This window comes from Hyperolius riggenbachi, chromosome 1 (genome assembly GCF_040937935.1).
Source record: "Hyperolius riggenbachi isolate aHypRig1 chromosome 1, aHypRig1.pri, whole genome shotgun sequence".
NCBI classification, from domain to species: Eukaryota; Metazoa; Chordata; class Amphibia; order Anura; family Hyperoliidae; genus Hyperolius; species Hyperolius riggenbachi.
The window spans coordinates 181,548,194-181,562,348 of NC_090646.1; the positions used below are offsets into that span (position 1 = coordinate 181,548,194).

Consider the following 14,155-nt stretch of genomic DNA (forward strand, 5'->3'; position numbering starts at 1 on the left):
CCTATGTTTGTGAGAGAAGTCAACCTAATAATTTAATTGGGGGGTTGACACTGCCTGAATGTATGTGGGGACACAATGCCTAAATAGATTATTGGAGATGCACGTTGTCAAATTGTGTGGTCAGGCAGCCGGATCCCCAGTATAGATAGCTAGGCATTGCTGTCCCCAGTACAACCAGCAGCCTTTACTCAGCTTCCTGGGTCCTGTGATGAGCAGCTCTACCCCCCTCCGCTCTGCCCTGCGCCCGTGACTAAGTTCCAGGGCCCTGCTTGATGACGTCATCAAGCCAGGACCCGCCATTAAGAGTCAGAGCGAGCAGGGATGCCAGCCAGAGTGGAGGAGAGCAACGATCGCCAGGGAAATGTCAGGAAGGTGAGTGGGTCCTCTTCTCCAACTCCTACTGCCGCTGCTCTAATAGTAATCACCACGATCGGCCGGCGTTCATAGTGATCACGTGATCCGGAGCTAATCGCCATGGCTACTGATCACTAATGGGAGATGTCAACTGTCATGTGACAGCTTAATCTCCCCTCTCGGATGCGCACAATCGCAGCGGGAGTGGAATGAGCAGGCTGCGCAAATTCCTACACTGCATCACAGTTAAAGAGACACTGAAGCGAAAAATAAATAAATTATGATATAATGAATTAGTTGTGTAGTACAGCTAAGAGAGAGCTCGCAGAGAGCTCTGACTTCTGATTAGGTTATTTGAGCTGTATTGTGTTTTTCTTTTGCAGAGAACAGTCCAGGACAGGTCAAAAGTTCACTGCCTGTTCTGTAAAAATGTTTAGGGCCTGTAGAATGCTGAGTAATGTGTAAACTGCAAATATTAGAGAATGATGCAATGTTATACAAAATAAATAAATAAAAATGGATAATTGGAAATAAAAACATGAAATTTTTTTTTGCTACCAATGTTCTAGTAATTACCCGTACTACACAACCAATTCATGATATTTTTTTTTTCGCTTCAGTGTCTCTAACCTCCCTGGCGGTACAATAAATCCGCCAGGGGGCAGGGCAGCACTTTTTTTTGTAATTTTTTTTTTTTTAAAGCATGTAGCTAGCCTAGCGCTAGCTACATGCTTCCCCCCCCCCCCCCCCCCTCCCTTCACTATCCCTCCCACCCCTCCGATCGGCGCCGGCGCTTTTACCATGCAGGGAATCCCGTTCTGAACGAGATTCCCTGTATGGGCTTCCCCGTCGCCATGGCGACGATCGTGATGACGTCACCGTCGTCGGTGGGTGCTCCGATCCACCCCTCAGTGCTGCCTGGCACTGATTGGCCAGGCAGCAAAAGGGGTCTGTGGGGGGCGGTGCGGCGAATAGCGGCGAATCGGCGGCGATCGTTATGCACACGCAGCTAGCAAAGTTCTAGCTGTGTGTAGCAAAAAAAAATTATGTAAATCGGCCCAGCAGGGCCTGAGCGGCACCCTCCGGCGGCTTACCCCGTGTCACACACAGGGTTACCGCCAAGGAGGTTAAGCAGCCACAAGTGCAGCGTAGGATTTACTATAGGTGGTTCCCAGAAGGTTAATCTTCAAAATTCCTGCACACTTTAGTCGTCCCCTAAACTGGCAGATCACAGAAACCTTGAGGCAAAACTCACCTTTGGGCTTTTTATCCTGGTTGTACGCAGCACCATATTTATAAGCCTGTCAAGAATGGTAACTAGAATGACGGTCAAAATGCCCATGTAACACCAAGATGATGCAGCTACCAGCTTTGTAAACAAGCCCTCAGTAATAGCACTTGCCTGAGGCAGGCTCCAACTAGGTATAAAGGTGGCCACTAATTATACAATTTGAAGAATGATTGTTCACCAAAGATTATTCATATGAACAATCAGAAATTATAGTTTGGGATTATTAACGGATGAAATTCTGCTAACCAATCTGATCAGATTAATTAAAGTTATTTGATTTTTCATTTTGGATCAATCCCATCAATTGGTTATATTTTTGTCCATAAATGGTGCCAAACAATTTCCAATCGTTCATATGAATAACCATTCATAAACAATCGTTCAGCAAATTGGATCGATAGTGGCCACCTTTAGACTGCTAGATACCTAAACATAATTGCCAAGCAAGATGAGGCAGGAAACCTGAATGACACTTCAAAGGTGGCATTTTGCTGTCATGTGTAATAATCAGAATGGCATAGACTAAAGGCTTTACAATACTACAGTACAACTATTTGTCCAATGAAAGCAATGAAAGAGGAAGAAGAGCGTTAAGCTGGGTGGAGTTGGCACACACACTATATACAGCACTTAGATGAACAAGACAAATTCCTATTGCAACAGGACCCAAACCAAAAGAGAACAGCCTCGCTTTTAATAAAGAGAAATTTGTGATTTCACATTTTTTTTTTTAAAGAGACTCCGTAACAAAAATTGCATCCTGTTTTTTAGCATCCTACAAGTTCCAAAAGCTATTCTAATGTGTTCTGGCTTACTGCAGCACTTTCTGCTATCACAGTCTCTGTAATAAATCAATGTATCTTTCCCTTGTCAGACTTGTCAGCCTGTGTCTGGAAGGCTGCCAAGTTCTTCAGTGTTGTGGTTCTGCTATGAATTCCCCCTTCCAGGCCCCTCTATGCACACTGCCTGTGTATTATTTAGATTACAGCAGCTTCTCTCTTCTTTCGTATCTTTTACAAGCTGGATAAATCGTCCTCTGAGCTGGCTGGGCTTTCACATACTGAAGAATTACAGACAAGGGCAAAGCTGTTTGCAGGAGAAAAAAGAGCAGCCTGAAACTTCAGTGCATGAGAACTGCAGGGAGAAAGAAACACACAAATGATCTCTTGAGATTCAAAAGGAAGGCTGTATACAGCCTGCTTGTGTATGGATGTATTTTCTATGTGTGGACATACAGTACATCAACCTACTTCCTGTTTTGGTGGCCATTTTGTTTGTTTATAAACAAACTTTTTAAAACTGTTTTTAACCACTTTTAATGCGGCGAGGAGCGGCGAAATTGTGACAGAGGGTAATAGGAGATGCCCCCTAACGCACTGGTATGTTTACTTTTGTGCGATTTTAACAATACAGATTCTCTTTAAACCAACATCAACTTTCATGATCTGAAAACCAATGCTTGGGAACACATCCTGGATGTGATAGTAGCTGCATGCTGAACCTAAAGGGGTTATTGAATGACCAGAAAGAATGAAAAAAAATTCTTACAATTCTGTGGGATAGTGCGTTTTTGTGCTGCACTTAACATCTACAGCCCTTTGATACAGAAGAGTGGTTAAAGAGACACTGAAGCGAAAAAACAGGAAAGATATAATGAATTGGTTGTGTAGTACATATAATTACTAGAAGATTAGTAGCAAAGAAAATATTCTCATATTTTTATTTTTAGTGTGTTTTATAACATTGTATCATTCTCTAATGTTTGCAGTTTATACACTACTGTTCTCAGCATTCGAAATGATTTTTTTCAGAGCAGGCTGTGAACTATTGACCTGTCCTCTGGCAGAGAAAAAGAAAATTCTTCACTGACAGTTGAGATAAACTTCAGAAGACAGCCCTCTCCACAGAGCGTAATGGCTTTTTTACATAGATATAACAATTGGAGTTTCTTAACTCTTCCTGTACTGGAAACAATTAGACTTTTGTCTCTGATCCTAATGTTTTATTTCTTAGCTGTACTACACATACAAATCATTGTATCAATTTTTTTTTCTGCTTCAGTGTCTCTTTAATTACAGATATTCTTTGATTCAGCTTTGGTGAAGGGATGAAAAAGTACATTTTTGATGGCATAAATTACCCATAAGCATCTATAAATGACAGGATCCACCATATCCAGTTAGATGTTCTCATTGGTCTGAGTGAGAGCTCATTACGAAAAGAAGCACAAATAAATTACAAATACAAACTTACAACAGTAAAAAAAAAATGGAAATTTATTATCCATATAAAAAGTGCCAAAATATTCACCAACATTGTATCCTATTCCAACGACTTGCTCACTCTAGTGACCAAAAAAACCGCACATACAACTAATCACATTGTCTTGCACGCATATTCTGTTCACATGTTCCCGCAGTATCCAGAGTCCCTGGAGACTGGATATGTTCCATTTCTGTTAGCAGATGTCCAAATGTCCAGATTCATATAGGTATGGAAGGGATTGAACCTGGAAGTGTACTCTTGCTTGCACATCATAGAGTGGCTTCCAATGTGGTCAGAATGTGGAGGGGATCCATTAACAGGACAACAACCATCAAATACGTCATTTTGTGGAGCCCAGATCGATCCAAACAGTCCAGACATGGGAGACAGACTTCTAGTGCTGGAAAGGTAAGGCTGTAAGACACAAAAGCACATGGTTTGTAAATACAGCTATGAGGAAACATTCTTCCATATGTTTTTCCTAACAGTAGTTTTAGCAATAAGCATTTTCTTCTGTCAGCTATTAAAGTAGACCCAACGTTCTAGTTCCTCAAACTGACTAATCTAGGTAACACACACCCAATGGGTGACTGCTACTTAAAAGTAAGCCTGACATGAGGAAACTTACTTCAGGTTGATACCCAAGTAAAGGGAACACTCTGGATAGTGTAGAGCCTTCTCATCCCTCCAGTCAGTTCAACCCTACATTGCCCTCTAGTTGTAGCTGTTCAGAACTCATTGGGCAACTTTCGGAACTACTCGTGACCCAGAGAAGTTCTGAGGATGAGTGCATCAATACTGTGCATGTGCAAGTCCGAACTTGCCCATCCTCGGAACTAATCAAGAATGCAAAAATTTCCAAAGGTTGCTCGAGGTTTTCCAAACAGCTATTTGGTACAATTTAGCTATAACCAGAGACGGCGCTGCAATGATAAGCCAGATGAAGAAACAGGAAGACTATACTATCCAGAGCCTTTCCTCTACTTAAGTATCAACTATAAAGTGAGTTTCCTCACTTCAGGTTTTCTTTAAGATTTAGTTCTAGTAAATATGGGCCAATATTCACATCCAATCCAGTCAATGATCTGAGCAGATAATTGTAATGGCTAAAAAGGGAATTCAGCTGAAGATTGATCAGAAACAGACAGTGTCTGACCAGCTGAAGAGTGACAAAATGTGCTGGTAAACATCATTCATCCATCCCATCCATGTCCTAAGTCTGGTACACACATCCAATTTTGATCAGCCAATTGCTGACCTATGTAGAATGAAGGTTTACCTGCAGTCTGTTCATAGTATTCAAAGTCTGTTGATCTTCATACTAAATTAAGGTGGTAAAATTGGCCAACCATTGGTTGATCTTTATTGAAGGTGTACCAAGCTTTAATGTGTGCATGTGTGAACATTCGATTGACACAACATGCAAGTAACAAACTTGGTCAGCAGCACAAGGCTCTAAGAAGATGCCAGGGTAAATCAGTGTAACTTTAATTTTGGGGCTGATCAGCCAGCAATAGGGGAATTGCAACTATGACCATGTGTTTCAGGCCTTGGGCACAATCAGTGAAAGCAACATAACATTAAAGAAAACCAGTACTCCTATAAAAATAATAAAAACATTAATTATATATAAAAAAAAAAAAATAAGGACATCGAGCAATGTTCTGCTGTACTTTATCTCACTGAATGCAGGGGGATCTTTAGTGCCTAATGTGTTACAAACAATAAAAACATTATTCCAAGCAGTACATATAGCTAAGTGCGGACACATGGCTTTCGATGCCCAAAACATTTGGTCATAATCATTTTAGCTGACGCTCTGTTGCCCAGCAGTGAAAGTTCAGGCACATTTAGCTCAGGAAAAAGCAACCGCCTGGCCAGAAGGCTGTATAATGCAGAGGATGTCTGTACAGATGGGGAATGTGTATGTACTTTATCACTCTTCTGTAAAGTTGATGCAAGCAATTTTAGCAGAGCTGCCCAGGGACAGGGACCGAGGAAGATTAAAGCAGTTGCAGAACATGACCTCTGTAATGCATATTCCAAAGCATTCCAAGGAGCTCTCCTTTAACTTCCAACTTGTACAGTACACATATAGTTTAGACATAGTAATCATTACTAAAACTTCCATCCATTAGTAGGGAATCTTTGAATCATTAAAAATGATAACCACACTATGAAGAACTCACTATGGTGAAATGAATCCAACCACTCTATAAAATAATGAAACAGAAAGTATATAGACTTACAGAGGTGCTGACATAACTAGCTGGTTCCCAGGAGTTTGGCATGGGGGGAGTGGGTGGAGGGGCAGGTAATGCTGCTGCTGGTGGGCTCATGTTCCAGGTAGACTGACATTGGTCAATGAAAGCCGAATTCTGGACTTCTGGACAGGAGTAGCCATTGTGATAGTTCATGTTTTCTGGAAAAAAACAGCACAATATTGAGACACTGGTGGGTTTTCAATGTACTATATTAAAGTGTTGGCACTAAAAAGACAAAAATCAAGAAAGAATTCAACTGGTGCTTTCTATACTTCATTACCCCTATGGTAACCCAATGGAAGCCTACAATGTGCACAAGCAGCAGCTGGCTGAATGCAAAGCCTACAGGTGGCCACACATTATGCAATCTGACTGTACAATCAATCACCAATATTATCACTTTTATGTAGCATATAGGCAGGGCTGTGGAGTCGGAGTCGTGGAGTCGGGGCAATTTTGGGTGCCTGGAGTTGTGGAAAAAATGCACCGACTCCGACTCCTAATGAATTTAAACTGTAATTAAAATAGAAAATATGATAAAATGTTCTATTTCTCAGATAAGTCATCATAAATAATGTATATACACAGTAATAGCTGTGCTTAGTCCACAAAAATGAACATAAACAAACCAATCAAAAAATAGTTACCGTACTTGTGCTGCTTCAATAAAGCAGTCCCCGTATTTTTAAAGTTAAATATACATATCTGATTGTGACTGTATACATGATGTGTACACAGGAATCTCATATATACTAAATAACATCTATGCTGTAAAAATAAAGCCTGATGTGTAGCTGTGTCACTAATAGAGATGGTCAATGAGATGGAAATAATTCTGCGTTGATTCTGATTTATGCAAATGTACTCTTTGCTCATGAAATCAAATAATTTGATATGTTGTTAAAATTTGGTTTGGGGACTACAAATTAAATGGTACCCGAGACGGATGAAAAGAAAAGTTTTATACATGCCTGGGGCTTTCTCCAGCCCCTTCAGGTTAATCAGTCCCTCGCTGTCCTCCTCCCCCACCTGGAACATCTGCTGAGTCCCGGTAGTTCAGCCAGTCAGTGCAGTCCGGCCATGTGCCGCTCTTACAGCCAGGAGCATTCTGCACCTGCGCAATAGTGCTGCGCAAGTGCAGTACTCTCCCGGCGGCGGAGTGAATGCATGCGCACTACGCCAGACTGGCTCAAGTACCTGGACTCATAGCAGAAGGTCCAGGTGGCGGAGGAGGACAGCAAGGGACTGATTAGCCTGAAGGGGGCTGGAGGAAGCCCCAGGTATGTATAAAACTAATTTAATCTGTCTTAGGTTTACTTTTGTTACACAGTAGTACTATAGTCTACATATGCACTCTCCACAGAGCTGCAGGGAATCCACTGAGAATGTTGTGCACATTGAACACAGAGGTGTTGTCTATCACCCATAAACCTGGTTCAGACTGTGCATGAAGAATGTGTAATAGAGGAAGAATCCCCTTATTCCCCTGCAGAGTACCTGCACATCACTCTTGTACCCACAGTTACATTGGCTAGGGCCTGATAGATGTTCTTTGTTCCGGTCTGTACCTTTTACAAATACTCTTACCAAGGACTAGTTTTAGTCAATGACTAAAGGGAATAAGTATGGCAGTCTCCATATCCTTCTCACTTCAGTTGTCTTTTAAAATTCCTAAGCGTTGGCAGTTAAGAGACGAATTTCACGTTACATACTTTCAATCAACAAGATTGTAATATGCAAATTAGAGCAGTCGGAGTCGAGGAGTCGGAGGAATCCTAAACTGAGGAGTCTGAGTCGGTGGATTTTCGTACCGACTCCACAGCCCTGCATATAGGCGACTCCCTGAAAAATATATCCAAGTCACAGTAAGGTCCTGTTCATACTGTCAGCGTTTACAGAACGCATCGAAATTCAAAGAAACGCAAGTTGAAACCGCATGCGTTTGTATGCGTTTTTCTTACGTTCAAATGCGTTTTCTATTGCGTTTTGCACACACACACTTCACACAGGAAACAGAAAAAATTATGGGAAACGCACGCTAAAAACGCAATAGTACGCGTTTTTGATAAGCATCTATAGACTTTCATTGCGTACGTTTGTGTGTGTGACGCTCAGAACTGCGTGCAGCAATGTGGATGAGAAACGTATGCGTCTCATACGCATACATGTGAACGAGGCTATTAGAAAACATTAGTAGCCGTTTCTATGCGCAGAGTCTGCCCATACGCGTTCTGTAAAAAAACTGCTAGGAACGCACATAGTCTGAACTATTGGTCTAAATCTATTGGTGCTATACTACATGGATGTTGGTAAGACTGTATAAAAATTGTATAATCAGATTGCATAGTGTGTGGCCACCTTTAGGAAGCATTGACACTTATTGCTGCGGATTCTGCCTGCGATGTCTGATTCAGCGTTTCTCAATTTTCTGTTTTTGCCTGATTCTGTGCATTTTCCCTGCAATTTTTCAGAATGTATCTAATTAACGTCCTAATCAGATGCGATTTGCGCGTTACAAATTGTGTTTTTTGGTGTTTTCATTGACTTACATTACAAACGAACCACACAAAGAAAAAAGCATTACGGACACGATTTAGACGCAGAAAAATCCCCAAAAACACAAAAAAAGAAAAACATGGATCAAATATGATGTACCGGTAATTGAAATAATTAAATGTGCGACAAATACAAAATCGCAAACCCGCATGACATGTGAATTCTAATAAGTGTGAATGGCCCCTTGAACACGGCTGGGCATGCCCAGAAGAGCTTGACTGGCCAAATTACGGGAGCTGACCACGAGACAATGGAGCGGCCGGGGAGGGAGCCTATAAACTAAGGATGATCAATGAGAGGCAAATAATTTTGAGTTGATGCAGCACTATGCAAATTTTAAAATGAACCAATCAAATCCTGTTGAGGTAAAATCGAATTCAGTGTTCTCCCCAGGCTCTTTTAGCCGGGAGCTCCACCCGGCTAGATTTGGTGACCACCCGGCTGTCATCGGCTCAGCTCCTCACCTCCTCCTATGCTGTAAGCAGAGTTGCCCTGCATTTTCATCTCGCCCCACCCGGCTACTTTTTCATGCCACCCGGCTGGAAACAAATTCTAGGGAGAACACTGGAATTGGTCCATTTTCAAGCTGTATAAATTTGCATCAACTCAAAATATTTTGCATCCTATTGCCCATTCCTACTACAGACCACATGGGGTTGGCGGAAGCCCCAGGTAAGTATAAATACTGCACTTTGTACCACCTCACGTTTCCTTTAAGGCAGTGACATGGGCAATGAGGTGCCATTAGGCTCTTTGTCTTGAACACACACTAAACAAGTAAAACACATATTTAGATATGCACATGAGGCAGCCAGACTGGCACATTATAGCAATTGCTTTCAGTGTTTTATGCTGGGAATACGATACGTTTTTTTCCCGTTCAATTCACTGATCAATCGTTTTTTCCGCTAGATTTTCCACATCTCATCTTTCACTCACTTTCCTTATCTTTTTCCATTCACTTCAATGAGAAATCAAGCGGTAAAATGATTGAGAGGAATATCGGACATGACAGAATTTATCAAACGCATCTATCTAATGGAAAACCGTAACGTGTTCCCAGCATTACTGGTCCTCATATCTTAATCAGAGTACATGAGGCTTATAAGACTGAATACAATATTCTCTGCCTAAAGATGCCCAGAGACATGAGAGGACAGTCACCACATTCTATTAAAGCGGAATAGAACCCTGCATTTCAACTTTGCTCTAAAACATTATTTACAGCATATTATATGCAACCAGTATTTCTTTTTTACTAGACCAGCATTGGAAGGGTTACAAACAGAGCTTTAAAGTTCCTGGAGAGAACTGCTCCCTGCAGCCGAAGTTTAGATAGATACATTTAAGCAAAACAAAATGTAACAATTGTGGAATGTGACTCACTCTGACTGTGCGGGAGCTGTAGGACAGCTAAAGATGTGTAACATTCCTCACTTGTTACATTTTGTTTACTTAAATGTATCTATCTAAACTTCGGATGCATCTGCATTTCTATCCATGGAACTTTAAAGATCTGTGTGTAACCCTTCCAATGCTGGTCTAGTAAAAAAGAAATGCTGGTTGCATATAATATGCTGTAAATAATGTTTTAGAGCAAAGTTGAAATGCAGGGTTATATTCCGCTTTAATTGTGGCCATATTATATAGGACAGGTGAAGAACATACACGTATAGAAACCTACATTCATCCAAGCTCCATATTAGATATTTGTATTACATTCTGTCTCCCTGGCTGGGTTTGCATCACACACCGCACCAACCAAAGACCAGTCATTTTGAAATACCAAGTTTCAAAACCCATGCAAGGGCAAGAAAATAGATAAGAAAACAACATTATAGAATTGCTGATCCCGTATATATCATACACACCAAGTTCTGCTTCTTATAAACTAGGAGGAAGATAGCAGTTTCATTTCCCAGTTCTGCTTCTTTTTTAATGATAGTTCTCTTTTAAAACAGGTATAAGAATGATCTTAAAGTCCAGAACCCATGCCTACTTGTTCAATAGCAAAATGAAAAAGCAGAATGTTCTACAGGCATGGAAATGCTGAAAACTCTCAATACACTGTGTGCAGCACAAAGGGAAACTGAACTCAGATGAATATGGTGGACAGTGGCTGAGGGGTTTGCAGCTGCAGTCTTGCAGTCATGTGACTGTGACACCCTAACATTATTCCTGTACTACCCATATATACACGAGCTAATGCCACACACATTATACACTACAAATACAAAAACTGCACAGTGCTTTAACCAGCCCAAATACAACATTGCCTGTTGAAAAAAAAAACCCTCAGGAGACCAAGTATCAAAATTCCATATAAAGAAACAAGTGCTACACACCCTCTAAAAGCCACAACAGCTTGTGGATGCTGGCCAGCTATAGTGAAACACCAGCCTGCCTGGAACTGGACCGCAGTGCACATGACACACGTTACCAATATTTAGTGGTCAATCAAAAAAACCCTTTCTGAAGTGACCTCAAAACAGATATTTGACAGATATAGGTTACAGCATCCTATCTTACTAAATCTGACTTTTTTTTTTATTTGTCATCACACACACACACACACAACCATATGCACTGTTCCATAGAATGCACCACATCTCACACAGCACAGCTAATCATCATTACCTTCACTGTACGAGTTGAAGTCATTCAATTCCAGCGAGCCGTACATGCCAGGAAACTGGCCCTCTCTTGCTGAATTCCAATTGATGAAGCTACAATAAACAGCAGCAGAGTAAAAAGAGAAATTTACTACAATGAAGTCAAATCTCAGCTCAAAGAATGCACACACATACATTTCAGAAGCTGCCAGGGAGTAACAGGGACCGGAGTTGGAGAAAGGTGAGGTAGATGTACATTGTGCTCCAAGGCACACTGCATCATCAGGCACATTCCAATCGGCTCTCTACAAGGGGGCTAGCTTTTGGTATATTCGTTAGGTGCGGGTTGGACAATGAGGTCAACATCACATTCATCCCCCTAAACCTCTAAAAACATAACAGTTTCTGCTGCATCTAGCAATATAGATTCCAGTATACGTCTGCAAATACCCCAATCTGTGTACTACCTCCTCCTTGTCTGACCAGTTTAATCTCTTGACTTTTGTCAGAGTTCAGGAAATGTCCCTTTGCTTGCTGGCTTTTTAGTTAGTGGGACCTGCGGGCCTGTATAGATCCACCTCTACTTTCTGGTATATTCATTCTCAGCACTTTAAAGAGCTTTGCAAGAGGGAATGGACATTACACAACTGATGGGGCTGGAGATGAACCTCCAACCCGCCATATGCATGACCCTAGGCTCCTTATGATCTTGATCTATGAATCTGGTGAGTACCTTAACCGGAGTACTGTGGAGAGATTGCTAGGTGTTTCAGTACACTACATTTCTGACGTGGTGCTTGTGTTCTGCATCTTGGTACAAAGATTGTACTCGATGCTCTGGAACTTTTTAGAGATAGACAACATTCCAGCACCAGCTACCTATCCCATGTACAGAACTGCAATCATACATTTACAAGTAACTGATCATACACATTTGTATTTAATGCTCTTCTAAAACACACATTCTCCCCATGCCAGTTGCTTTCAGGAATGAACTGAAGACTTGTACAGGAACTAATGCAGCAGTGCACACCAAGGGACCACATGTACCTGTTCTGTACTGGAGGCACGGGAGCGTCCTGCGCTACACATGTCACTGTGCCCTCGAGGTTGTAGTTGACATCATTGGATAAACACACTGGCTGCGGAGTCCACACATCTTCCTGGGAATACAGACCTACAGAAACATAGGAATATGTAGGTGCAATATAAACAATATAAATAATATTAAAACATCCAGATGGCACAACTTATAATTGATCTCTCAATTCATGTTCCAGTGGCATCTAGGGTTCAGCTATACAGTAATCACATACAATATACATACAATCTACCAGGGACTCAGTAGTGCCAACACCCCCTAGTGGAATCCCAAGGTAGTACTTGCAAAATATAACTGCACACAATGGCCTCAATTCACTAAGCTTTATCAAACACTTTATCAAACGTTTGATAATTTACCTCATGGGTAAAATCTAATTTTGAATTCACTAAGGTGTTATGGATTTAGCGAAAGTTTTATCGATAAAACGTTCAATAAATCTATAACACCTTAAGTGACTTCAAAATTAGATTTTACCCATGAGGTAAACTATCAAACGTTTGATAAAGTGAAGTTTTAAATCAGGATGATACCATTTATTGGCTAACTAAAAATGAATAAAAATAAGCAAGCTTTCGGCCTTGCAGCCTTCGTCGGGCTTATATCCTGTTAGTATCCTGTGTAGTAAAGTGTTTGATAAAGCTTAGTGAATTGAGGCCAATATGTTTTCTCTCCTAAAATGGGTAGAAAGAAGGATAGGAAGGCACCAGGCGCTTGCTGAGGACGAGCTCTATAGACTGCCCCTATAATGGTTGTGCTCACGTAGACATCAATACCTTTGGTCTCTGAGGAAGCAGCAGTTGCCGTGAACCGGCTTTAAGGCCGGTATCTCTCCTTTGTAACCTAGCTGGAATGCCTGTATGCTTATGTGACAGTCATTAAACCCCTATACGCATGAGCTGGTGCTCCGACTTTTTCTCTTTTACTGGTAATTGTTTTCTCTCCTGTTCTGATATAAAACATAAATGGATATGGGGATCTTTCTATAAAATTAAGATAATGAGAGGCAGCTGTCCAGTACAAGGAATAATCTGTCAGTTTTCTAGAACTTCTTTCAGATTGCATTATAGGTTTGGCCACCCCTATTTTTCTCTTCTTCCACAAATTAGGTATCTATATATGCCTATATTACAACTGTCTAAAATCTAACCAAGCCAATGAAGTTCACCACCAATATATAGTGCTGCACATACCCGATCTGTTTGTAAGGCACGGAGGACGCCGTCCGCGCCCTCCGTGCCGTTCCGCCTGGTCCCCGGCGCTCAATAGCCCCCTAGCCCTCCCCCCCTCTGAAACCGCCCCCGACCGCAAGGCCCGGGTCGAGCTCTCCAGCCTGCACTAAGATGGCTGCCGGAGCTGGCCGTGGCTGCGCAGTCCGCATAGCCACAAGTGCGGCTGTGCAGCTCGAGGGCCAACCCCCCCATCCACGTAACAGGCTGTTTCCTGTAGCGGGGATCGGGACGTTGTCCTCAGAGCTGCGCAGCCGCACTCGCGGCTATGCGGACTGCGCAGCCACGGCCAGCTCCGGCGGCCATCTTTGTGCAGGCTGGAGAGCCCGGGCCTTGCGGTCGGGAGCCGTTCGGGGGGCTTTTGAGCGTCGGGGACAAGGCGGAACGGCACGGAGGGCGCGGACGGCGTCCTCCGTGCCTTACAAACAGATGCAGGTATCTAACTTTTTTTTTTTTTTTTTTAGAAAATTGGCCTCGTAAGT

At 42.0% G+C, this 14,155-nt stretch overlaps 1 protein-coding gene across 2 annotated transcripts in view; it reads right to left on the reverse strand.

Annotated features, from left to right (window-relative positions):
- Nucleotides 1–3,898: 3,898 nt before the first annotated feature.
- Nucleotides 3,899–14,155, reverse strand: part of TMEM131L (transmembrane 131 like) — a 151,203-nt gene continuing 140,946 nt past the window's right edge. For both annotated transcript variants that reach the window (XM_068278905.1, XM_068278904.1), the window contains exons 32-35: nucleotides 12,393–12,519; nucleotides 11,368–11,456; nucleotides 6,160–6,332; nucleotides 3,899–4,324 (exon numbers count right to left, since the gene is read on the reverse strand). In XM_068278905.1, the coding sequence (XP_068135006.1) occupies nucleotides 4,049–4,324; nucleotides 6,160–6,332; nucleotides 11,368–11,456; nucleotides 12,393–12,519 (665 nt within the window). In that variant the 3' untranslated portion in view covers nucleotides 3,899–4,048. The remainder of the gene's footprint in view (nucleotides 4,325–6,159; nucleotides 6,333–11,367; nucleotides 11,457–12,392; nucleotides 12,520–14,155) is intronic.